General features: G+C 44.3%; 1 protein-coding gene across 1 annotated transcript in view; it reads left to right on the top strand.

The window, feature by feature from the left end:
* The window catches only part of PMFBP1 (polyamine modulated factor 1 binding protein 1), a gene marked incomplete at its 5' end in the record, with an annotated part of 51,958 nt that overhangs the window by 9,923 nt on the left and 17,279 nt on the right, over window positions 1-24,756 (top strand). The window contains 7 exons of the mRNA XM_079760015.1: window positions 11,043-11,285; window positions 14,625-14,846; window positions 16,279-16,449; window positions 17,329-17,439; window positions 21,904-22,030; window positions 22,131-22,288; window positions 23,795-24,035. Coding sequence (XP_079616141.1) covers window positions 11,043-11,285; window positions 14,625-14,846; window positions 16,279-16,449; window positions 17,329-17,439; window positions 21,904-22,030; window positions 22,131-22,288; window positions 23,795-24,035 — 1,273 coding nt within the window. The remainder of the gene's footprint in view (window positions 1-11,042; window positions 11,286-14,624; window positions 14,847-16,278; window positions 16,450-17,328; window positions 17,440-21,903; window positions 22,031-22,130; window positions 22,289-23,794; window positions 24,036-24,756) is intronic.

The following is a 24,756-nucleotide window of genomic DNA, read 5'->3' as shown; positions in this document are numbered from 1 at the left end:
ATTTTTAACAATTTGTCCCGCGTCCCGCAGCGTTTTAAAAAAAGTCCCGATTTTTGGAAAGAATGCACGACAAGCTAGGGAACGGCGGGAGAACAGGACGGGAATATACGGTTTTCGGAGGCCATGTGGCTATTTAGCCAGGATATGAGTTTTATATTATTTTTGTTAATTTTATAATGTTAAACTTTAATAATAACAAATAATTGTTGAGAACTGATTATCGAGAACTGCTTATCCAAGTTCGCATTGTTGATCAGTTGTTAGAATTCTACCACCATTGTTTGGACTTAATGAACAATGGCATTTTTTGGGATTGGCAACGACGAAAACATTTTGTAACTGTCTCTCAGACGATACACATCATACTGCGTGCTAGTAAGCTAGTTAAACAAGTGATGTCATTACAAATCAGCTATTCAGATAATTTAGGTAAGTAATTTATTTATTTATTTCATAAATACATAAATTTTCTTGAATTTAGCAGACAGTACTCGTACTATTTATATTTTATAGTGGCGGCAAAAAGTCTAGCGCTGGCCTTGAAAGTGACACTTACGACTTACGTTACGGCAAATTCATGACCTTTTAAACAACGACAGCAATCTACTAAAAAAAATTCACTCAAATGAGAAATATGCCAAAGAATAAAATAATACTATACATAATTTTTATTTATTATATTTGTTAATTGTACTTATGTTGAAATTTAAAAATATATATTACAATACTATTTTTGCGTTCTATGAAAATTTTTGTTGCTCCATATAGACCAAATTTTTAATCAAGACCCCACCCCCGCTGGGTCAATGGTGTCCCGCTTTACCAATGTTAAAATCTGGTCACCTTAGTCTAAAGGTGTCTGAGCACCAGACTGGCTGGCCTGCAGGGAACAGACGCTCATTCCAACACCCCGCCCCATCCCTTCTGACTTCCATCAAGGGCCTGTCCAGAGAGCAGCAGCTGCCATGACTGATTTCATTTCTGTGTACACCAACTTTACACGGCATTATAAAAACATATTTACAGACTTTCCATAGTGTTCCTATACTCAGGAGCAGAGATCCTTTCATCAGAAGGGATTATTTCTAGGGCTGTGCAACATAACATGCAAAAGGATCAGATCCCTTTGAGAGACTCCAGAGTCTGTTACAATCAAATTGACCTGAGCCCTTCGGGACTGGGCTCAGCTTTCAGTCTAGTGTCAGCACTTATGAACTAGAAAATAATAATAAAAAAATACTAATAATAATACACTGTGTTCTAAAACCCAGTGAAAACTGAAGTAAAGCGAGTGACAGGCCTAGGGTGCAAAGTTTAAGAGGCCCTCACTCTTCAGGTGCCATCCTTTCACTTACTCGACTCCCAACTCCTGACCTCGAGAGTAAGAGTCTCCTTGATATTTGCATGTCAGTTGCTTCACTCTAATCCCTACCCTGCCCCAAAATCAAAAGACTGCCTCAATTGCCCTGACCGGTGTTGCTCAGTGGTTAGCATGTCACCCTACACATCAGAGGGTCCCGGGTTCAGTTCTGGTCAACAGCACCTACCTGGGTTGCAGGTTTATCCCCGCCCCCAGTCAGGGCATGTGCAGGTGGCAACCAATCAATGTGTCTCACTCACATTGATGTTTCTCTCTCTCTCTCTCTTTCTCTCTCTCTCTCTCTCTCTCTCTTTCTCTCTCTCTCTCACACACACACACACACACACACACACACACACACACACACACACTTTCTCTCTCTCTCTTTCTCTCTCCCCGTGCCTCCCTCCCTTCTATTCTCTCTAAAAGCAATGGAAAAAATATCCTCACCTGAGGATTAACAACAACAAAAATACCGCGTCAAAGTGAAAGGAGAAAAGAACAATAGAGATATTATGATGATCAAACCAGAAAAGGAAGGATCTCTAAACAATTTCCCAGACTCCTTTGGCCCTGGTGGTGACATGGGGAGAATAGCCTGATATTCAGTAGAATTCAAATTGTGAAACTCATCTTTGAAGTGTATGGGGGACATTATTTTTAGCATAAAACTCAGTAAGAAATTTGATTTCTGCAAATAGAAGTAATTAGTTGAATATATAAAGATTATAGACTCTCAATGAAGATTATCACACAGAAATATCATTTTGAATCATTAGAAATAAAAAAATAAATATACTAAATGCAATGTAGGATCTGGGATTTGATCCTGGAATAGAAAAAAAAACCACATTAGTTGAAAATTTCATAAAATTCAAATAAAGTATTAGTTTAGATAATAGCAGTCCACCAATGTTAATTTCTTAATTTGGACAAATATACTATGGTTATGTGAATTCTTTTTTTCTCTCCATTTATTAAGGTGTTACATATGTGTCCTTATCCCCCTTTCTCCCCCACCCCCATGCTCTTGCCCTCACCCCCCTGGAGTCTGTGTCCATTGGTTTGCTTATATGCATGCATACAAGTCCTTTGGTTGATCTATCTCCCTTACCCTCACCCTCCCCTACCTTCCCTCTGAGGTTTGATGGTCTGATTGATGCTTCTCTGTCTCTGGATCTGTTTTTGTTCATCAGTTTATGTTGTTCATTATATTCCACAAAAGAGTGAGATCATGTGATATTTATCTTTCTCTGACTGACTTATTTCACTTAGCAAATACTCTCCAGGTCCATCCATGCTGTTGCAAATGGTAGGAGTTCCTTCCTTTTTACAGCAGCATAGTATTCCATTGTGTAGATGTACCACAGCTTTTTAATCCACTCATCAGCTGATCGGCACTTAGGCTGTTTCCTTAGTTATGGTGAATTGTGCTGCTATGAGCATATATCCTTTCTGATTGATGTTTCTGTTTTTCTTGGGATATATTCCTAGAAGTGGGATCACTGGGTCAAATGGGAGTTCCATTTTTAGTTTTTTGAGGAAACTCCATACTGTTCTCCACAGTGGCTGCATCAGTCTGCATTCCCACCAGCAGTGCAAGAGGGTTCCTTTTCTCCGCATCCTCGCCAGCACTTGTCATTTGTTGATGATAGCCATTCTGACAGGTGTGAGATGGTACCTCATTGTCATTTTGATTTGCATCTCTCAGATGATTAGTGACTTTGAGCATGTTTTCATATGTCTCTTGGCCTTCCTTATGTCCTCTTTCGAGAAGTATCTATTTAGGTCCCTTGCCCATTGTTTGATTGGGTTGTTTATCTTCCTTTTGTTAAATTGTATGAGTTCCCTGTAAATGTTGGAGATTAAACCCTTATTGGAGATAACATTGTTAATTCTTAACATTAGGGGAAGCTGGATGAAGACTATATGAGAATTGCCTATACAACTTTTTCAATTTTTTGGAAATCTAAAATTATTTCAAATAGTTTTTTTTAATGTAAATCTCTGGTAAGCAGAGATCACTGATGAGAAGAACATCTAAACCATGAAGGTGCATCCCAAAGAAATGCATGTATCTTAAACATATAGTTCTATGTTCAAGAAAGTTTAAGTCTCTGGCAGGGTAGGTCAATTGGTTAGAGCATCATCCTGATATGTCAAGGTTGCAGGTTAGCTCCCCAGTCAGGCAAGAAATGTAATTTGTAGAAGATATAAAATGCAACAGATAAACTTATCTAGTGATCTAATGCTAAACTAGAGTTACAAGAGAAATATCTCAACACCTCAAGAAAGGGGGAAAGATGTTCATGACAATGACTGGAAATATATGAGACTTTCAGTTCTTAAATGAAGACAAAATATCAGCAGGGATCTATTATCAGAGCAATGCCAATCTGAGACAGAAGAGAGTCAATGAAAACTAGAACAAGGAATAAAATAGTTAAAAGGTATTTTGAAAAGCCAGCTTTAGGCAAATCAGCAGGGCCTTATGACATATTTAGAAGAGTACTTAAGGAATTGGCAGGTGTTATTACATAGCTGCTAGCGATTATTTTTGAGAACTCAAGAGGATAAAGAAAGTCCCTGTAGGCTGAAAGGGTAAATGAAGTGCTCATCTTTTTAAAAAGGGAAAAAGGACAACCTTGGTAATTATAGACCTGTCAGCTTAACTTCAATATCAGGGAAAATGTAGAACTTAACATCAATCAATTAGCATCAACTTGAAAAGCACAGAGTATGGGGTGGAAACCATTGTGACTTTTCAAAAGGCAAATCATGCCAGGCCAATTAATTTCCTTCTGTGACCAAGTGGCCACGGAGGCAAGAAGGGAACAATAGCTATAATCTCTTTGGCCATAAGTAGGACTAAATATGGGAACAGGTTCCTACAGGTGGCCAGTGCTCTTCATCTTTTAAAATAGTTGAGGCCTGGATAGAAATCTATTTGAGAAGCATAGTGGACCACATGGCCTCCAGAATCATGTCCAATTCTCGATAGTCATTCTAAGAACTAGTCTTACTTCCATAGAATCATTTCCAAGTTGCTCATTTCCTCCAGACCTCAGTTTAAAGGTCAAAGAAGAATCTAATAAAATATCTGTCTTCATTAGAAAGAAAACTTTTTAAAAAGAGGACCAAAAAGCAATAGGAAATGCATTAATGCCTTAATGATACTGCTCTTTGGCACATACAAGTGAAATGTAGGCTTAATCCATAGCATGTCATTGTCTACTCAGTTAGAATTAAGAAAAATAATCTTTTGAATACTTAAGGATAAATAAGTAGAAATTCAATAGGTCTCTAATAAGTCTAGGCATTTCTCCAAGTCTTTGAAATTTGATTCCTCTAAACTCATAGGTATCTATAGCATGCAAATATTTAAAGTTCTTATCCAAGAAAACTATTGTTTCTCTATATATATGAGCCATTTTGGGATCTTTATAACCAGACACATTAGGGTAGGTCTTATGTTTGCCCTGTACTGAAAGACTTGAGTGAAATCTTATCACCTAGTTGGTCTATCATGTTATCACAAAGCTAAGAGAAACAGAATTTTGGCAAATTTTGTTAAGGATTTTATTGGGTATTTGCTTCACTAAAATACAGCCTTCTGACTTATGCCTACCCCGAATATTCACTCATTTGTTTTAGTTCTATCTGCATTAAGTACTTACTATGTCTTTTTCTAAGTAGTTCTTCACCCCAGCTTAGCTGTATAGACAGAGGATTTGGGCTCTTGAGAATATCCCTATACGTGTGTGTGTATAAGCGCACATGTGTGTGTGTGTATATATATATATATATATTATTTCCAAGTCCCTTCTCCCTGAACCTCATTTACAGGAAGGGGTGAAAATTCTTTTGAAAAGAATGAAAGCACTTAACTGAAAACATTTCATATAAATACTGGAAATTATAGCTACACAAAGTAAATAAAAAATTTGGCTTTGTTTGGCTCAGGAAAGAAGTCTCGTCAACTTCCCCCCCAAGAAACCGGATATTCAGGCCAAGAGTTCAGCTGGTCTTGACCTAGGGTTTCTTTTGCCTGGTTACTATTGTGGTCAATTTTCTCTGTCTGCCTTCTCTATTCTGAGACATTAAGGATGAAATGAACTTCTATGAGAGCCAAAGAGAGTAAATCAGATTGAACGACACAATCAGCTATAGACTTTCTGGTTCTGAGCTGGACTAAGCCTCCCTTATCTGTGCTGCCCCAGCCACTCTCACTAGAGATGATTTTCTCCTGGCTCCCAGCTCTTACTTAATTAATCTCATTAAAACTCCATCTCTCCAATTACTCAGACCAAAACCTGGAGTCATCCTGTTTGGATGACCATCATCCCCCACCACCTAACATCTAACACAGCAGCAAATCCTGTAGGCTCTATTTTCAAAATATATCTAGAATCCAGCCATTTCTCCCACCTACTGCTACCACCTTCATCCAAGCCATCATCCTTTCTCATCCACATCCTTGATGTAGCCTCCTGGCTGGTCTCCCTGCTTCTGCCTTCCTGTAGTTGATTTTCATATATATAATTACTAGAGGCCCGGTGCACGAAATTCGTGCACGGAGGGGGGTTGTCCCTCAGCCCAGCCTGTACCCTCTCCAATATGGGACCCCTCAAGGGATGTCCGACTGCCCGTTTAGGCCCGATGGGATCGGGCCTAAACGGGCAGTCGAACATCCCTCTCACAATCCAGGACTGCTGGCTCCCAACTGCTTGCCTGCCTGCCTTCCTGATTGCCCCTAACCACTCTGCTGCCAGCCTGTTTGCCACCAACTTCCCTCCTCTGCCGGCCTGGTCACCCCTAACTGCCCTCTCCTGCAGGGTTGATCACCTCCAACTGCCCTCCCTTGCAGGCCTAGTCCTTCTCAACTGCCCTCCCTTGCAGGCTGGGTGCCTCCCAACTGCCCTCTCCTGCTGGCCATCTTGTGGTGGCCATCTTGTGTCCACATGGGGGCAGGATCTTTGACCACATGGGGGCAGCTATATTGTGTGTTGCAGTGATGATCAATCTGTATATTACTCTTTCATTAGATAGGATACCTCCAAAGCACAATGAGTAAGAATCTGAAGGTTTATGTGGCTTCTATTTGGTTTCTAGGACAAAGTTCTTTCCTTTACCCACCACTCACTTCTCTCCTTTTACTCTTGAATGTTAATTTCAACATAATTTTTGTAACACCTCTTGAAAAGGATCCCACCAAGTTTTTGATAGTCCACATGATAAAACTTACAGAATAATACAGCATGAGACTTTCATTCTCTCACTAACTTCTTCATATAACTGTAATTCCTCAGCCTCTAAAGAATGAAAAAGGAAAATAAAAGTGCCTTCTCTCATTCCAAGGCCTTTCTCAGTCAGGCAACCACAAAAAGAAAGAATGAGCCTACAATTCATGTCATGAAATCTCTATCAGGCATAATTCAAATCAAATCCCATCATGCAAAGTCTGGGATACTTAAAATGTATAAGAGAACAGTGGTGACCTGGGGGAGAACTTATGAAACCTTGTCTCCTGCTTTTGCTGACTATTCTTTTCCTTATGCTAGACTCCAAGTCCCTATCGGGGACTTGGTCAGGCGGCTGTGGGTGCTAACCCACGCCACCTGGATCCGTGATCCGGTACCTGGGCAGGCCTCTGCGGGTGCTAACCCATGACGCCTGCCATGGTCTGTGATCCATGATCGTGGACCTGGGCAGCCTGCTGCAGGCTTTAACCCACGCTGCCTGCCCTGCTCTGAGATCGGTGATCACGGACCTGGGCAGCCGGCTGTGGGCTTTAACCCACGCTGCCTGACCTGGTCCATGATCCCTGATAGGGGCTTTAAGTCAGCTGCCACTGGCAATGGCTGACTCGAAGCCCTTATCCAGGACCTGGTCAGGCGGCTGTGGGCGCTAACCCAAGCTGCCTGCCCTCGTCCGAGATCGGTGATGGCGGACCTGGGCAGGCAGCTACGGGCGCTAACCCTCGCCGCCTTCCCTGGTCCGTGATCCCTCATCATGGACCTGGGCAGGCGGCTGCAGGCCTTAACCCACGCTGCCTGCCCAGCTCTGAGATCAGTGATGGACCTGGGCAGGCAGCTGTCCTGATCCGTGATCTGTGATCGTGGACCTGGGCAGCCGGCTGCCGGCCTTAACCCACGCCGCCTGCCCTGGTCCGCGATCGGGGATGGCGGACCTGGGCAGGCGGCAGCGGGCGTGAACCCACGCCGCCTGCCCAGGTCCGCGATCGGGGATGGCGGACCTGGGCAGGCGGCAGCGGGCGTGAACCCACGCCGCCTGCCCTGGTCCGCGATCGGGGATGGCGGACCTGGGCAGGCGGCTGCCGGCGTGAACCCACGCCGCCTGCCCAGGTCCGCGATCGGGGATGGCGGACCTGGGCAGGCGGCAGCGGGCCTTAACCCACGCCGCCTGCCCAGGTCCGCGATCGGGGATGGCGGACCTGGGCAGGCGGCAGCGGGCGTGAACCCACGCCGCCTGCCCTGGTCCGCGATCGGGGATGGCGGACCTGGGCAGGCGGCTGCCGGCCTTAACCCACGCCGCCTGCCCAGGTCCGCGATCGGGGATGGCGGACCTGGGCAGGCGGCAGCGGGCGTGAACCACGCCGCCTGCCCAGGTCCGCGATCGGGGATGGCGGACCTGGGCAGGCGGCAGCGGGCGTGAACCCACGCCGCCTGCCCAGGTCCGCGATCGGGGATGGCGGACCTGGGCAGGCGGCTGCCGGCCTTAACCCACGCCGCCTGCCCTGGTCCACCATCATGGCTTGGATCTCACTGACATGGGTGCTGCCCTTTCCCCCCGCCATCTTTGCTGGTTTAACGTGTATATTTGCTCCTGGTTGGCCGGTGGGCGTGGCCGGTGGGCGTGGCTTATGGATGTAGCGAAGGTGCGGTCAATTTGCATATTACTGTTTTATTAGATAGGATTGATTTCAGAGAGAAGAGAGAGGGAGAGAAAGATAGAAACATCAATGATGAGAGAGAATCATTGATCAGCTGCCTCCTGCACGCCTCACACTGAGGATCAAGCCCGCAATCTGGGCATGTGCCCTGACCGGGAATCGAACTGTGACCTCCTGGTTCATAGGTCAACACTCAACCACTGAGCTACGCTAGCTGGGCACCCTATAGTTGATTTTCAATAGGACAGCCAGCATGTCCTTTGTAATATCTACAGGAGATCCCGTCAATCCCCCCTGCTCAGTACCCTCCAATGGTCTTTCCTGAAAGAAAAAGTTAGTCTTTAGAATGGCATATATGGCCCTAAAGAACCTCACCTCTCTTTCCTTTCACCTCACCTGGTACCTCTCTTCCTTTTCCTCTCTCTACTCCAGCCAGAACAAAGTGACTCCTCAAACACCAGTGGGCTCCACTCACCTCCAGGCCTTGCCACTTGCTGTTATTTCTCCCTGAAATATTCCTGCTTAGATTCCCACTAGGGTCCTTCCCTGTTTCCTTCAAGTCTTGGCTCAAATGTCATCTTCCCAACGTGGTCCTCCATGAAAACAATTAATTCAGAATTACAGCTGCCTCCATCCTGGCATTCCTCATCCCTCCCCTGCTTCACCCTCTTCCATGGCACTCTTTCCCTTTAATGCACTACATATTTTACTGGAAGGCAGAGAATCTGTATGTTTTATAAACTTCTGTATCCCCATTATCTAGTGCTTAGCACATACTAGGTGCACCATAATATTTGCTGAACAAATTCATTAAATGAAAATATAATATCAACACAACAGCTATTATTATTTCTAGCAGCATCTATAATAATAAAAGAGTAATATGTTAATTAGACCAGACATCATTCCGGATGTCCTTCTTGATAAAGCCGGAGTCAGAGGGAAGCCAGCCCAGGTCCCAGATGCCGGTGGGCGGCTGGAGGGAAGCCAGCCTGGGTCCCGGGTGCTAGAGGGAAGCCGGTGCCAGCAGCTGGGGAAAGGAAGGCCTACTCTTGCATGAATTTTTGTGCATCGGGCCTCTAGTTATTTATAATAGCCAAAATCCAAAACAATCCAACTATTCATTAACTGGTAAACAGATGAACAAAATATGGTATATTCGTACTATTCATCAATATAAAAAGGTCAGAATAGTGATGCTTGGTAGAGTCTGGATGAACCTCAAAAACATTTTCCTGAGTGAAAGAAGCCAGACAAAAAGATGACATTCTATACAATTCCATTGATATGAAATGGCTGGAAAGGGTAAATCCATAGAGGCAGAAAGCGGATTAGTGGTGGCCTGGAGCTGAGGGAGGAACAGGAGTGACAAATGGGCATGAGAGAACTATTTGAAGTGACAGAAATGTTCTCAGGCTAGATTGTGCTCACGATCACACAACTCCAGGTTGCCACAAATCATTACGTTGTACACTTACAATGGTTGGATTTTATGATATCTAAAGTATACCTCATTAAAACTGTTAAGAAAAACAGTTCATTTTTTAAATGTTTAAAAGTACTCTGTTAATGAAGCCAAGGCTGCAAGTTCAAATTCTTGGGAACCAATAAGAGTGCTCATTCTCCATTTTATTTCCTTCTCTCTTTCAATACTTCGCTGTGTATAAATCTCCTATCTGGGTTCCATAGGAGCAGACATGGCCACTGCCTTCCAGGAGTTTATCATCTATTGACAATATGATATGCTCAGAAATCATGACAATGCAAGACAGAATGTACAGTGCCTTGTTAAGGACATGCCAGTAAAGTCTATGGTATTGATGCAAAGACACCTTTGCAGGGAAAAAAGGAAGAAGAGCAGGATTTGCACAGGGTTTTAAAGAACGAAAAGGAGGATAAGAAGCCGACACAGGAGCTAAGGGACACCCTCTTAATCCATCTCTTTCACGTGTCATCAGGCATGTTGGGCAAGAAGATATAGACACATTAGTGCAAAGACCTCAGTTGTACTAGATAAACAACTCAGGACTATGTCCTTCCAGCAAAATACTCGACACAAAGTAGGTGTTCAACATATGTTTATTGAATGAATGACTGAAAATGTAGGATGGTCTAGCAGCATTTCAGGTAAATTGTGTATTGGCATGGAGAACTATCTACCTACCTATCTGACAATCTACCACACACACACACACAGAGCCTCTGCAAGGTCACATCTTCTATCAGCAAAAGGAGACAGAGTCAGTGGCCAGACATGCCTGAACAATATCTCTGCCTCCCATTTCCCACCATCCAGAAACCTGTTTCCTCAAAACCCCACCAAGAGTTTACCCTTTTATCTAGGCATTTTTAATAATCAAGATTAGTCCAAGGACCATGACCAGAAATTCATTACCTTCCAGGTCAACTGTGTTATTTTTATATGTGAAGATGAAACATAAGCATATTATCACATATATCTTTATACTACTCTCTAGTTCAATCCTTTATGTGTGTTTTTTCTTCTGACCTAAATAAGAAGAACGGTAGGTCTAAGTAGTAAGAAAAAACTATGGTTTTTTCTTCTTTTAAATCCTCTTATAGAGTGGAAATACAAAGTGATGTTTCATTGTGAATAGAGTAAAATGTTTAATAAGTGCTCTGTAGATGAAAAGATAAAGGATGGGTAAATGGATGTGAACTGTTGAACAAATTTTTAAAAAATCAAAGTATGAATGCATGCTTTGTAACACTCTAAAGCCTTTTCTGTGTGTTTTACCTCAATTACAGAATAAGAAGCAAGCATTCGCATTCGAGGAATCACAGATGGAGTTTGGGGCCAGTAAACAGTGTCACCTGAGACAACTCCAACAACTCAAGAAAAAATTGCTGGCCCTTCAGCAAGAACTGGAGTTTCGCACAGAGGAGTTGCAGACGTCTTACTGTTCCCTCCTGCAGTATCAGTCTGTCCTAGAGAAGCAGACTTCCGACCTGGTTCTTCTTCACCATCACTGCAAATTGAAAGAAGATGAGGTATAGCTAGAGTTACTATGGAAGTGTCTCATAGGCTCATGTACCTACAGAAAACAGGCCAAGCCTACTAGAAAGCAAACATTGGACTTACAGAGGAGAGCTTCACAACATCCTGCGCGGGTTTTATCAGCTTTCCCTCTTTAAGTCTTGATCTTTTCGAAGCTGAGCAGAGGGAACTAAGCAGAATGGCATAATTGGGTGAGAGCTCCAGTACTGATGCATGTGGGGTATGTGTTCTGTGTGTGTGTGTGTGTGTGTGTGAGAGAGAGAGAGAGAGAGAGAGAGAGAGAGAGAGAGAGAGAAGTGTGTGAAGGCCCATCAATTCTATTTTATTACCATTGCAATTTAAATGCAAAAGACTCTAAGTCTCTGAGGGTTATTTAAAAAAAGCATAAGGCCCATTAAATGAACCATTTTAGAAAAAATTATCAAGTTTTGATAATATTTAAATTTCTGACACTGGCACAGTTGATAAGGGAACCAGACATTGGATCTGAATCACACATTGAGAATACCAGGTCAGACCTTTTGGCAGACTGGAGTTTGAGATCATCTAGTCTTACCTGAACTATATTCTGGACATTAATTTCTATTCATGTCCCAGGATTCTACTTTTTTTATATTTTTATTGATTTCAGAGAGGAAGGGAGAGGGAGAGGGAGAGAGAGATAGAAACATCAATGATGAGAAAGAATCATTGATCAGCTGCCTCCTGTACACCCCGCACTGGGGGTTGAGCCCGCAACCCGGACATGTGCCCTGACCAGGAATCGAACCTTGAGCTTCTGGTTCATAGGTCGATGCTCAAACACTAAGCCACGTCAGCCAGGCAGGATTGTATTTTTTAAACCAGAGAGAAAATGCTTGTGGAATCCCAGGTAAATTCTAAGACCAAAGCTAGAACCTAACCCAGTGGAGCAGTGGCAGCACTAGCAACAGGAAAACCGTGGGTTCTAAGTAAAAGGACAGGCAGCCTCCCTGGCTTTTCTTCCTTTGCCTTTAAAGGTAAAATTCCAATGACTGTCTTGGATGGTGGTGGTGGTGGTGGTGTGTGTGTGTGTGTGTGTCTGTGTGTGTGTGTCTGTGTGTGTGTGTGTGTGTGTCTGTGTGTGTCTGTGTGTGTGTGTGTGTGTGTGTGTGTGTCTGTGTGTGTGCTGTTGCTTAAAGACTAACTCCAGGGGTTTTATGAAGGGCCTTAAAGAACAGACTTTATTTTAAAAGGGAGTATTATGGCCAATGAGAATTTCTTAGAAAGGATTAGGTGGGAAAGGAACAAAGAAAGATTATCCTACAAAATATAATCTGGAACAAAGCTGGTGAGCATGAATTGTGCTTTAATAATGCTAATGCAGGACTGTTGTTACTAGTAAAACTCAGTATAATTTAAACAATAGTTCAGCCTGGATAAAGTGACCCTGAATTAGCTGTGATTCTATTTGGCTGAGTATAACAGAAAACCCCCAAGTAATAGTGCTTAAATAAGTTTATTTCTATGACATATAAAATAAGGTCTAGGAATGTTATGGTAACTGTGTATGTCATTGGGTACCTAGAGTCCTATCTTTCAGCTCCATCATCATCGGCTCAAGGCTTCCATTTCAAGGTGGCTGCTGGAGCTCCAACCATCCCATCCTTGATCCAAATAATCAGGATAGCATTTGGGGATGTGGAGAGAAAGGCACACTGCTCCCTTTTAAGGATACTTTAAAAGCCCCATACATGTTCACTTTTATATCAGTGGCCAGAGTTAGTCACGTGGTACAGCTAGGGAGCCTGGGAAATGCACTGTTTTAGTGAGGTGCACTGCTGTCCCAAATACAGTCAGGGTTCTATCACTAATGAGGAGGGGAAGCATTGATGGGGCAGGTAGCAGTAACAGTAGCAAGCAGCAGCCACTGATACAGATCCCAAACCAGGAAAGTATTGGAAAAATTACTTTAGGCATTGTGCCAAATTCCCCCAATACTTTAATACACAAAGACATCAAGCTTCTGTCTAAGGTTGGGTTTCCCAATATCAGACCCTACGACAAGGAGATGAATGTAAGTAGTTAATTCAGGAGGTGATCCTAGGAAGCACGGTGAGAGTGTAGGGAAGTAAGTCAGAGAAGGGCAGGAAGCCCGTAGAGAAAAACTATTCAGATCACAGTTGTCGACAGCTGGGGTTCGGTCCCTGGAGAACTCCTGGAAATGGTGTAGAATACTCCCCCGTCATTGGTCGAGGACTGCACTGAGAGTACTAACTCCCCAGTACTTGTAACCTGCCTTGTCTTGCTCCTCTGCTTGGGTGGCCCCTGGGGAATGAACAGCTCTTAAGCAAAGAGTTGAAGATGCTAGTGGTTGGAAGGAATGTAACATGCAAAGGAATGGTGAGTGCCAAGGGGCTATCTACAGGCCACTGGCAGCTTCGGTTACAAACATTTGAATATGAAATATGCCCTTTCCTCTTTCTCCTTCCCTAATAAACACCTCAAACTAAATGATCCTTTTCTAGGAAGAATCTGAAGTGGCAGGCAACATGAGTAATTAGCTTAGACCAATAGATTGTGTTCTATTCAAATTCTACACTGAACTATTTGAACCAAACTTAAGCCTTCCTTGGCGATTTGTCTGCTCTTAACTCCTTCCGTATGTGTCAGTCAAGTCATACAATTTAGCACTCTCCACTATGTACATTTGTTTGCTCATTTTAAATTATATCTCCCCAAAATTGTCAGAGTTTATAAACTCTGAGGGAGGAGCCTGTGTCGCATAGATATGTATCCCCTCAGCACCCAAGACATTGCTCATGAGCATTCAGTGAATGTGTCCATTGGATGGCTAATTAATTGATTAGGAAGAAAAGAAATCTAAATAAGGATTGTACAAATCTCAGAGGAACTTCGGGTCATGTTGCCCCACTGTCTCCAGGGAACTTTGCTGACATGGACCTGTGTGCCCAAGGTGCTCTACATCTTCTAAATTAGACCCCTAGAGAATATCTAGGGAAGAGAGAAAACTGGTGTTTCAAGCCCTTGAAAAACTTTTTTCATGGAGCTATACAAATTGATTCCTATTAATCAACTAACAAGTCTTTACGGAATTCTTACTACACACCCAGCAGAATGGGAAATAAATGTGGTCCTTGTCTTTAAGAAGCTTAGCGTCTAAATAAGACAACCTTTTTTTATTTCTAACCATTAACATTCTGATATTATATTGTAGCTTTCAGATGTGTGCTGGGGCCTGTGTTTCATAAGATGAGTTACGATATAAGACTCTGCATGGAGTCTCATAGCCATATTCTTTTCTCATTAGATGCTTCTATGGGTTCAGTGTGGTTTCATTCCTACACCAACAGGTGATTCTGTATGAGGAGGAAATTGGAACGCATACTGGAAACACAGGGCAGAAGCTCCACTTGGCACAGGAGAAGCTCGCCTTGGCCGGGGACAAGATTGTCTCCCTAGAAAGAAGCTTAAACCTCTACAGGGATAAATACCAGACTTCCCTAAGCAACATTGAGTTACTGGAATGTCAAGTGAAGATGTTGGAGGGGGAACTCAGCGGGATTGTCGGTCAGGTAGGACCTAAACTAGGCCTCTCAAACCAGGAGCTCCAGCGAGTGGACAAGCTCCCAAGTGGCCTCCTGTACCAGCCCCAGCCTCCGCTGCCAGAAACCCAGACCTTCAACCAGATGTCATTCCTCCCCTTGAATTGCGCAGCCCTCAGCTTTGAACATCCAGCCTTCACATCCCCTTTAAGATTGTTCCTTAGGAATTTTGAGGCCCTTAATCAATATAAAAAGCCACCACTTCAAATAAGGCAGAAAGTGAGTTACCAAATGAGTTCTCAAATCTGCCATGTTCTCATGGGGGTCTGGTGAGGGGCTCTTCTAGGTCATAGGACTCATGCAAAGCATGACTTCAGGATCAAACAGGATGAGAAAGCCACGAACCATGGGAACAAAGAGCCAAAATGCCTGAATTTGTATTTGTTTTTCAGTTGCTTTTTTTTTTTCATTACACAAGTAATACAGCATACTAGTACTGATGAGAATGTTAATTGATACAATGTCTTTGAAGAGCAATTGTGTGATATCTATCAAAGTCTTAAATATATCCTATCAGTCCTACTTCTATGAATTTAATTTACACATATACCAGAAAAATGTACTCAAAGATTTCTATGCAAAAATATTCAAGTTCATTTTAGGAAAAAAAAAACTTGAAAACAACCTAAAGTCTCATTAATAGGAGACTAGATAAATACACTTAAAAGGAATTTAAAAGAACAAGATAAAGGCACATGTACTAATATGGATAAATTTCTAAGACATCTTATTAAGTGAAAAAATTTATCTTTATGTTTCAAAAAGACAACATAATATGTGCATTCTACAGGTTTGTTTATATGTATGTAAATGTACAGATAAAGTTCTAGAAGGCTATGCAAAAATGGTCATCTTCGAAGAATGCAGTGAGTATAGGATTAGTGGAGGTGATCAAAGAGAAATTTTAATGTTCCAATGTTTTAGAAAGGTAAGGTACACATGCATTACTTGTGCAATTTGAAATTAATTTTAAAAGTAGATGTACAAGTAACAAAATGAAAAATGTCCTCAATAAATTGTCAAGTAAAAACACAATTTACATTAGTGTATAGAAGACTTTTCATTTGTGTAGACAAAAAACTAGGGGGTTTTATACATATACATATATGCATAAAAATTTCTGAAAAGATACCCAAAAAACTGGTAACAAGGACTGTATTGCAGGAGGGAATCTGAGTCATAGAAGGCCAAGGTGGAAGAACTGACTTTTCAGTGTATTCTCTCGTGAACTGTCTGAACTTTATACCATATTTTTACACTTGTTAATTTTTTCCTTTGTTAAGAAAGTTATGAACATAAACTTCTAGAATATAAGTCCAGAGTGGGTTTTTTTTTTCATGCTCACAGCATTCTTAACTCAAAAATTATGAACAAAACCACCCCTTATTTTTAAATATCCTAGGAACCTGAGAACAAGGGCGATCATTCAAAGGTGCGTATATACACTTCTCCCTGCATGATTCAAGAACATCAGGAGACCCTGAAACGACTCTCTGAAGTCTGGCAAAAGGTCTCTGAACAGGATGATCTAATCCAGGAACTTCGAAATAAGCTAGCCTGCAGTAATGCTTTGGTAAGTGCCTTCTTCTAGAACACTTTTCTGAGACCCAAAACAAAGCCATGAGAAAAGAAAGGAGGGAGGGAGAGAGAGAGAGAGTCACCTAAAGTAATCTCTTTCACCAAGACTCCTCAAATGTCTTAAATAAACTTGCCTCTGCAAGTTTTTATTCATATTCTCCCTAGTATGCATTCTCCCCACTCACACTAAGTTCAAGATTGTAAGGAGTCATAAAATCTTTCACACAACTTAAGTGCTCATCAATAATGATTAAAGAGATATCCACATTAGAGAACACAGTGCAGCCAAGAAAATGGATTAAGCAGATCTGTAAGGGCTATATAGAAGGATGCTTGTGATAAATTGTGAAGAATAAGTTGCAGAATCTTATGTATGGTTCCACTTTTGTTTATCAGTGTCTTTGATCATGATATAGAAGTAGTGTCAATTTCCAGTATATAAGGGGACAAAAATTTCATGTTTTTTATTTTTAAAAAGTACATACACATTTGCCCATTCCATTAAAAAATTTTCCTTCTTTAATTCTTGAACTTTGAATCCCATCTTCTGATAGATTAAGTGCATCTTTCCTAATTCACAGCCTCCAAAGAACCTTCATCTGCCTAACAAACTGGGCCACACAGAGGTTCAGGAGAGAGTCCAAAATGTGTCCACTGACAAACTCAAGACAAATCACTGTCTATGCCTTAGTGAACCTTGATGTAAGACTGAGAACATAATTCCTGCCCCAGATCAACCCCACAGGAAGTGTGTAATGAATTATATAATGTTACAAGAAACTTAGGCTATTAAAAGGAACACCCTGCTAAAACAGTACTAGTATAAACACGATACATTGATCATGCAGCCTAACCTACTTGGGCTCATTTGCAGGTTCTGGAGCGTGAGGAGGCATTGATAAAATTACAAGCAGACTTTGCTTCTTATACAGCCACCCACCGACATCCTCCTAGCTCCTCGGAAGATTGTGAAGACATCAAAAAGGTGGGACAACTTTTGCTTATTTGTGCCGGGTGGGTCCTGTCAATTGGGGTTTGATTCTGAGTTTTCCTGCCTACTTTTAATTTTTATATTACATTATATTTTATTTTGTATTTGTGTGACCTTGGTTGGCCCTGCCACATGGATACTGCCATGCACTAGCGAGTGTGTCTGCCAGCATTAGATTTTGGGATTGGATTTTGGAATTGCACCTCTCTCTTAATGTACTTCCATCAGTCCACCTAAACCAGATAGAGAGTCCTGTTGGCTTGCCAGATTCATAAGGACCATTCCAGCATTCTAGCGTCTAGTTGGAGTTGAAAAGTAGCAAATTTAGGGAAGATTATTAATTCAAATTCACTCTCTTTTTGAAAACCTGATATTTTAGATACTCAAAGGCATCTCAAAAGTTGATTCTCATAATGAATAAGCATTTAAACCATGTAAACAAATAGCAAGATTTGACCAACCAATAGTCAAAACTAAATCAGGTCTCCTCCTAGGTGAGTCATGCCTGAACTTGTGGTACAAGAAGGGCAGCCTGCTGAGGCTGAAATAGGGACATGAGGGCGGCAGAGAGAGTAGATGACACATATATAAGTTCTCCAAGGGGTCCCCAGTTGGGGAGCAGGGACTCCTCTTTCCAGGACTTTTTAATCCCAGAAAGTTTGAGTGAATGAGGGATCAGTATTGAACTTTGGAGTTTCCTCATTGGACATCTGTCAATATTTATTTTAAAGGTCAGTTCCATGTTATTCACATCCTGACCTGCAGCAAGGATAGAACTCTTTTTTTTTATTTTTGTCTGAAAAGTGTCTTCATTTCTCCCTTACTCTTCATTTTTTTATAGTGTTAAAAAACACATGACATTAAATGTTCCATCTTAACCACTTTTGAAGTGTACAGTTCATCCATGTTAAGTATGTTCACATTGGTGTGCAACAAATCTCTAGGACTTTTTCATCTTGCAAAACTGAAATTCTATATCCACTAGACACTAATTCCTCTTTTAACATTCCTTTTTTAAAAAAAAAATAATACAGACTTTCCCAAGAAACAGGATATACCTTCCCCCACCATTTTATATATCCTATCCAAAGCCTTCGTGTTGCCTGGATATTCTATTGGGAAGCGAACCATCCACATCTCAGTTAATGCCAGTAGTCCTCTCCCCCTCCACCGGCCTGACATAGACTGGGCCTTGGAGTCCCTGCAGTGCCCACCTGAGTCATATGGTGACTGGCCTGTATTTCTCCAGCTGTCCCCTGCCTTCCTGCTGCAGGCCTCCCTCACTGTCAACTCTGAAGTCACATGACTATCTCTTCCCACCTCCGTTGATGCCCAGACATCTCATTGCTCCTCCTCTGCCAAGTGTATATGTCCCTGCCTTCTCTTGGTTACAGCCCATCTCCCTCTCCTTCAGGATAAAAGCCAATGTCCCTGCCAAGGGACTACAGTCCCAGGTGATGTGACTGCCCCTTAACTCCCTCACCTTATCTCCTGCCACTTTTCCCATCACTCACTCCACTGTAACCACATGGCCTCTTCCATGTTCCTTCTCCGGGGTCTTGTCACTGGCTACAAAGCTCTTCCCTCAGATACCTACAACATGCTCACACTCTTACCTCCAGCAAGTCACTGCACAGTGAGGCCAACCAACCCATCCTATTTAATATTGCAACCCCACATACCTGTCTCTGCCCCATTACCTCCATTCCCCTTTGTTGTTCTATTTCTTCTTCCATAGCACTTACCAATTTCTGTTTTCTATAAGTCACTACTTTTTATGCTCATTCCCCCAGACGGTCAGCTCCATGGGGGTAAGGATTTGTGTCTGTGTTGTTTGCAGTACCTGGGACAGTGCCTGGCACATGGTACATGCTCCATCAATGACACTGATTGTTATAGGGAGGAAGAATTGGCTTCCTTTGTACACATTCAATGTGAGTGTGAGAAGTCTGCCATATCCTTTTTTTTATTATACTAGAGGCCCAGTGCACGAAATTCGTGCACGGGGGTGGGGTGTCCCTCAGCCCAGCCTGCACCCTCTCCAATCTGGGATCCCTCTCACAATCCAGGATTGCTGGCTCCGAACTGCTTGCCTGCCTGCCTGCCTGATTGCCCCTAACCACTTCTGCCTGCCAGCCTGATCACCCCCTAACCACTCTCCTGCCAGCCTGATCAATGCCTAACTGTTCCCCTGCTGGCCCAGTCATCCCCAACTGCCTTCCCCTGACAGCCCGGTCACCCCCAAATGCTCTCCCCTCCTATTACCTCTTTAGTAGATAGGGTTTTTTTCTTTAACATATTGGACTGTGTACCTGCCGTGGTCTTCACAAACCAGTAAAAATGTAAACCCAAACTAAAAGTGTCGTAAAATAAACTTAAACAGGAATTTCATGAGACCTTAGAAAGGTGATATGATGTGGTTGTTTCTTCCTTTTTTCTTTCTTTCTTTTTCTTGATGTTTCAACTTTTGTCCTTTCTTTCTTTTTTCCTTTTATTCCTTTTCTGTCTTCTCTTTCTCTTAACTTTTCCATTGGTAGAATTGTCAGTACTTGAATCTGTCTTGCTTCCAGAAGACAAAGAAGAGGGAAACACACAGTCATCTGAAGAAAAAGATGATCTATGATGGGATCAGTGGTGTTTCTGGTTTTGCTCTTTTCCCGGTTTGATTGTCATTTCTGCCGGCCCCGGCATCTTCAGGACTTGTGCATGGTCACTTCTTATTCATGTCTACAAAACCTCCCTGCCTTGGTGAAAACTGTAGGGGAAAAGGCCTTCCTGGGTGGGCTCAAGCCCTGGCCAAGGTGCTGAGGAACCAGGGTGGGGAGCACCTGCCACCGCCGCTGCAAGAGCCAACCTCCGGACCTCGGGGTACTCTCCAGTAATGTAACTGCAATGTCCAGGTTTGCCTTCAGAAATTAGTTGTAAGTTACTTCCGATGTGAAACCCTACCTCAGACATTTCCATGTGGTTCCTAAAGATTTTAAACAAAACCCATTTACCTCCCTAACCTGGTCAGAACTTTCTACCCAATGGGAGAGGTTTGCTGGGCAGCATCTCCCAGATATCACCGCCCATCTCCAATCACTCCGCTGGCGGCAAGGGAAGTTCCAAGGCTATAGTGTGTGGGGGGGATCACTCCATGGGGGTGCAGCCTGACACCCCAGGCTGCCTCTTGGAGGGAATAGCTCTGGGGGGGCACGGCTGCCTCCCAGGCCTACACCCTCAGCTGCAGATGGGAGCTGATCTCAGAGGGGGCAGGGTGGGGGATGGGGAGGGAGGTGTACAGGCAGCTCCTGGGTCTCCCAGGCCCACAGCCCAGGCTGGGACAGGCAGCAGATGGCTCCTGCCCTGCACGGGCACCTCGCAGGCCCAATGCCCAGGCCGCTGTGGGCAGCTGATCGCGCCAGCCTTGTGCAGTCGCCTCCCAGACCCACAGCCCGGGCCTCGGCAGGCAGCTGATTGTGCACGCCTTGCACAATGTAACTGCAATGTCCAGACCAGACCCACAGCCCGTGTCCGGGCAGGCAGCGGATCCAGGCGGCCGTGCGCGCTCACCTCCCAGACCCACGCCCGGGTCTCGGAGGGCAGCTGATGGAGGCGGCCGTGCGCGGGCGCCTCCCATACCCACGGCCAGGGTCGGGGCAGGCAGCTGATGGAGGCGGCCGTGCACGATCGCCTCCCAGACACACGGCCCGGGTCGCGGGGGGCAGCTGATGGAGGCGGCCTTGCGCGATCGCCTCCCAGACCCACGGCCCGGGTCGCGGCGGGCAGCTGATGGAGGCGGCCGTGCGCAGGCGCCTCCCAGACCCACGGCCCGGGTCCCGGAGGGCAGCTGATGGAGGCGGCCGTGCGCGGGCACCTCCCAGACCCATGTCCCGGATCAGGGCGGGCAGCTGATCATAGCGGCTGTGCAAGGGCGCCTCACAGACCCACGGCCAGGTTCAGGGCTAGGAGAGGATCTGGCCGGAGGGCAAAGCCGCCTCCTAGGCCAACAGGCTGGGTTGCTCGCTGCCTGCTCTCAGCGGCAGCCTTCCCTGGGACTGGGGGACTCCTGCGGGCCTGAGAGGACTGGGCGCCGCCATCTTGTGTCTATGGGCGCTGCCATTTTGTCACGGAGTGATGGTTAATTTGCATATTACTGCTTTATTAGATAGGATTTTTAAGTGGATATGTAATTAACAGACCATAAAATTCACCATTTAAAGTGTCTAATCAGTGTCATATAGTATATTCACAGAGTAGGGCCACGTCACCACTAATTCCAGCACATTTTTATCAATCCAGAAAGTAACTGGTATCCATGAAGAGCCACTCCCCATCATCCACCCGACCCCCAACCCCTGGCAACCACTACTCTGCTTCCTACCCTCCAGATTTGCCTGTTCTGGACATTCGGGATTTTAGAAAGCATTCTTCCCCCATGTTCTGACCCTGCCCTGCTCTTTTCCATCTTTCCAGATACTGAAGCACTTGCAGGAGCAGAAAGACAGCCAGTGCCTGCACGTGGAAGAGTACCAGAACCTCGTGAAGGACCTGCGCATGGAGCTCGAGACCGTGTCAGAACAAAAGAAAGACATCATGAAGGGTACACCGTGGGCTGGTGGGCTGTGGCCAAAGGGCGGGGCCCCAGAAGGAAGGCGGCACCCGCCTCTAAGCAAGAAGCCCTCTGTCTGGCCCCCCTGTAGAAATGATGAAGTTGGAGCTGGACCTGCACGGGCAGCGGGAGGAGGCATCTGCCCACATGGAGAGGAAAGACAAGGAGATCATCATCCTGCAGCTTCGGCTGCAGGAGCTGCAGACGCAGTTCACTGAGGCCCAAAAGCTCAGCTTGAAGAAAGACACGGTGAGGCGAGGAGCTCTCTAGTCGGAACTAGTAATAGGGCGGGTGCGAGGCCAGGCCTTGGCCAGATAGAGCACGTTCAGCAATTCTGCACCCACTGTGAATGCTTGGGGAGCATCAACACATGTACAATGTGTACCATTGTCTCTTCGGGCCCAGAGACGATTCTGAGGACTTCTTCAGTACTTCTCATAGCACATAATAAATAAATAAATAAATAAAATAGCATTACCTTAATAGAGATGTTGCCTCTGTAAGAAAGAGATTTGTCCCCAGCCCTGCAGGGCAGATAGTTAGGGACACACTTGGCATTGTTCGTTTATGCTTTTGTTCATGCTTGATAGTGGAAAGAAATAATATAAAATAATGTGTAGCCTAATTAAGACTATAAAGTGAATTTCAATTTTTAAAAATGACAAATACCTTAGCATATGCAAATCAGGCAGTTTGAAAATATTAAGGGAGCTCCGCCCTAAAGGATCTGTAGTTGCCAACATAAATCAAGGCCCTGGAGAAGCTTAGGAATGAAACCAAGGACAAAAGCTTCTGTAGTCAATACTATCCAGCTGTAAACTTGATCAGAACGAGTAGAAATAATCCAACTGGCTGACTGACTGGTCATCCACACCTCCAATTTCAAGGCACAGAGGTGATCCATCAGTCAAAATAGAGGCATGTGGACAGATGACAGCAAGAAGCAAGGCATCTGTGGGGGTGGGGGGAAACTTTGAGTCATTCATATATTTATCCAACAAATATTTTTGAGCTCCTAAGATGTGCCAAGCACTGTTCTAGGCACTAAAAATATTATATAATTGTACTTCTAAAACCTATAAAATTTTATTAACCAATGTCACCCCAATAAATTTAACTTTTAACAATAGTTTTTAAAAAGACTATAATAAAACATCCTTATTCTCATGGAGCCTAAATTCTAGTGTGGAAAGACAGACAATAAACAAATAACAGAATTAGTATGTCAGATACTGATAAATTCCTAAAATAGCTTGGTGGCTGTTGTATACAGGGTGGTCAGGGAAGGCCCCTCTGACAAGGTGACATTTGGGAAGAGAGTTGAATGAAGTGAGGGAGCCACCCAGGCAAAGGTCTTGAGAGAATAGCAAGTGCAAAAGCTCTCAAGTGGGAGTCCCCTTGGCATGCTCTAGGAAACCACCTCTTGCAGTTAAGGTGGGGGTGGCAAGAGGTGAGGTCAACCTAGTAGCCAAGGACCAGGTCATGAGCATAGCATCCTGGGAGGCCTTTTTCTAAGTGAGATGGAGCCAGTGGATGGTTTTGATCAGAGGTATACAAGATCTGACTTGCATTTTTAGAGCCACCCACCCCCGTCTGGTTGCTGCAGTGAGGGGTGGCAGGGAGCTAAGGTAGGAGGCTATTGCAATATCCAGGCATGAGAAGATGGTGGCTGTAAGAGGGCTCCAAGCAGTCTCTGGTTGGCTTTGTCCTGCCACCGTCAGGCCTTCATTAGCATTCACGCGTTGCTTTCCTCAGCTCCTCCAAGAGAAAGATGAAATGCTGCACGAGCTAGAGAAGGAACTGACACAGGTTCAGACAACCCTCCTGAAAAAAGAGATGGAGTTTGAGAAGCAGCAGCTGATGACGACAGAACTGGAAATGACCCTCCGGGAGATGAAGCAGAACACATGCCAGGTGGAGTGTGGGGCCCTGCAGGCCGAGGTGGAGAAGCTGAAGGACTTCCTAGAAAATGCCCAGCAGCAGCAGAGGATGGCTGGTGAGGCCCCAGCAAGCGCTGCCCACCACACTCCCAACCCATGGAGCCAGAGCCCCTTTCTCTCTCTAAAAGGCCATCCCCCTCTGCCTCCCTACCTTCTCACCTCAAGTCTTCCTTTGGTCTCATCTCACATCTCAGCAGTTACTTCATTCACCTCCAACCTCACCTTCTCTCTGGAACCTTCACCACACAGCAGGTGATCAGTTTGGGCAAGTGAACTGCCTGCTGTTTCCTCAGCAGTTCAGATAAAGACCCTCTCCTTTCTCTGCCAGGGAGGCCAGGCTCTGTACTTTGTTTCTTTGCACCACATTCCTCTCCATCTTCTCCAGAACCTTTGTCCACAATTCATCTCTTCCTTTCCTGTTTTTGTTTTTAATCCTCACCTGAGGATATTTTTCCATTGATTTTTTGAAAGAGAGGCAGGGAGGAGAGAGGGAGAGAGAGAGAGAGAGAGCGAAACATCAATGTGAGAGAGGCACATTGACTGGCTGCCTCCATCACACACCCTGACCAGGGCCGGGGATCAAACCCACAACTGAGGTATGTGCCCGTGACTGGGAATTGAACCCATGACCCTTTGGTCCACAGGCCAATGTTCCAACCACTGAGCAAAACCGGCCAGGGCTCCTTCCCTAGTTTTTTTTACTCTTTCTCCCCTTTTTTGGGGAGGGGGGGGCTCCAAAAATTCTCTTCTGTGTCCTTGTTCCACTGCTTTCTCAGA

This window comes from Cnephaeus nilssonii (genome assembly GCF_951640355.1).
Source record: "Cnephaeus nilssonii genome assembly, chromosome: 20".
NCBI lineage: Eukaryota > Metazoa > Chordata > Mammalia > Chiroptera > Vespertilionidae > Cnephaeus > Cnephaeus nilssonii.
The sequence above is the reverse complement of the archived record's forward strand: the minus strand, read 5'-3'. Positions and strand labels throughout refer to the sequence as shown.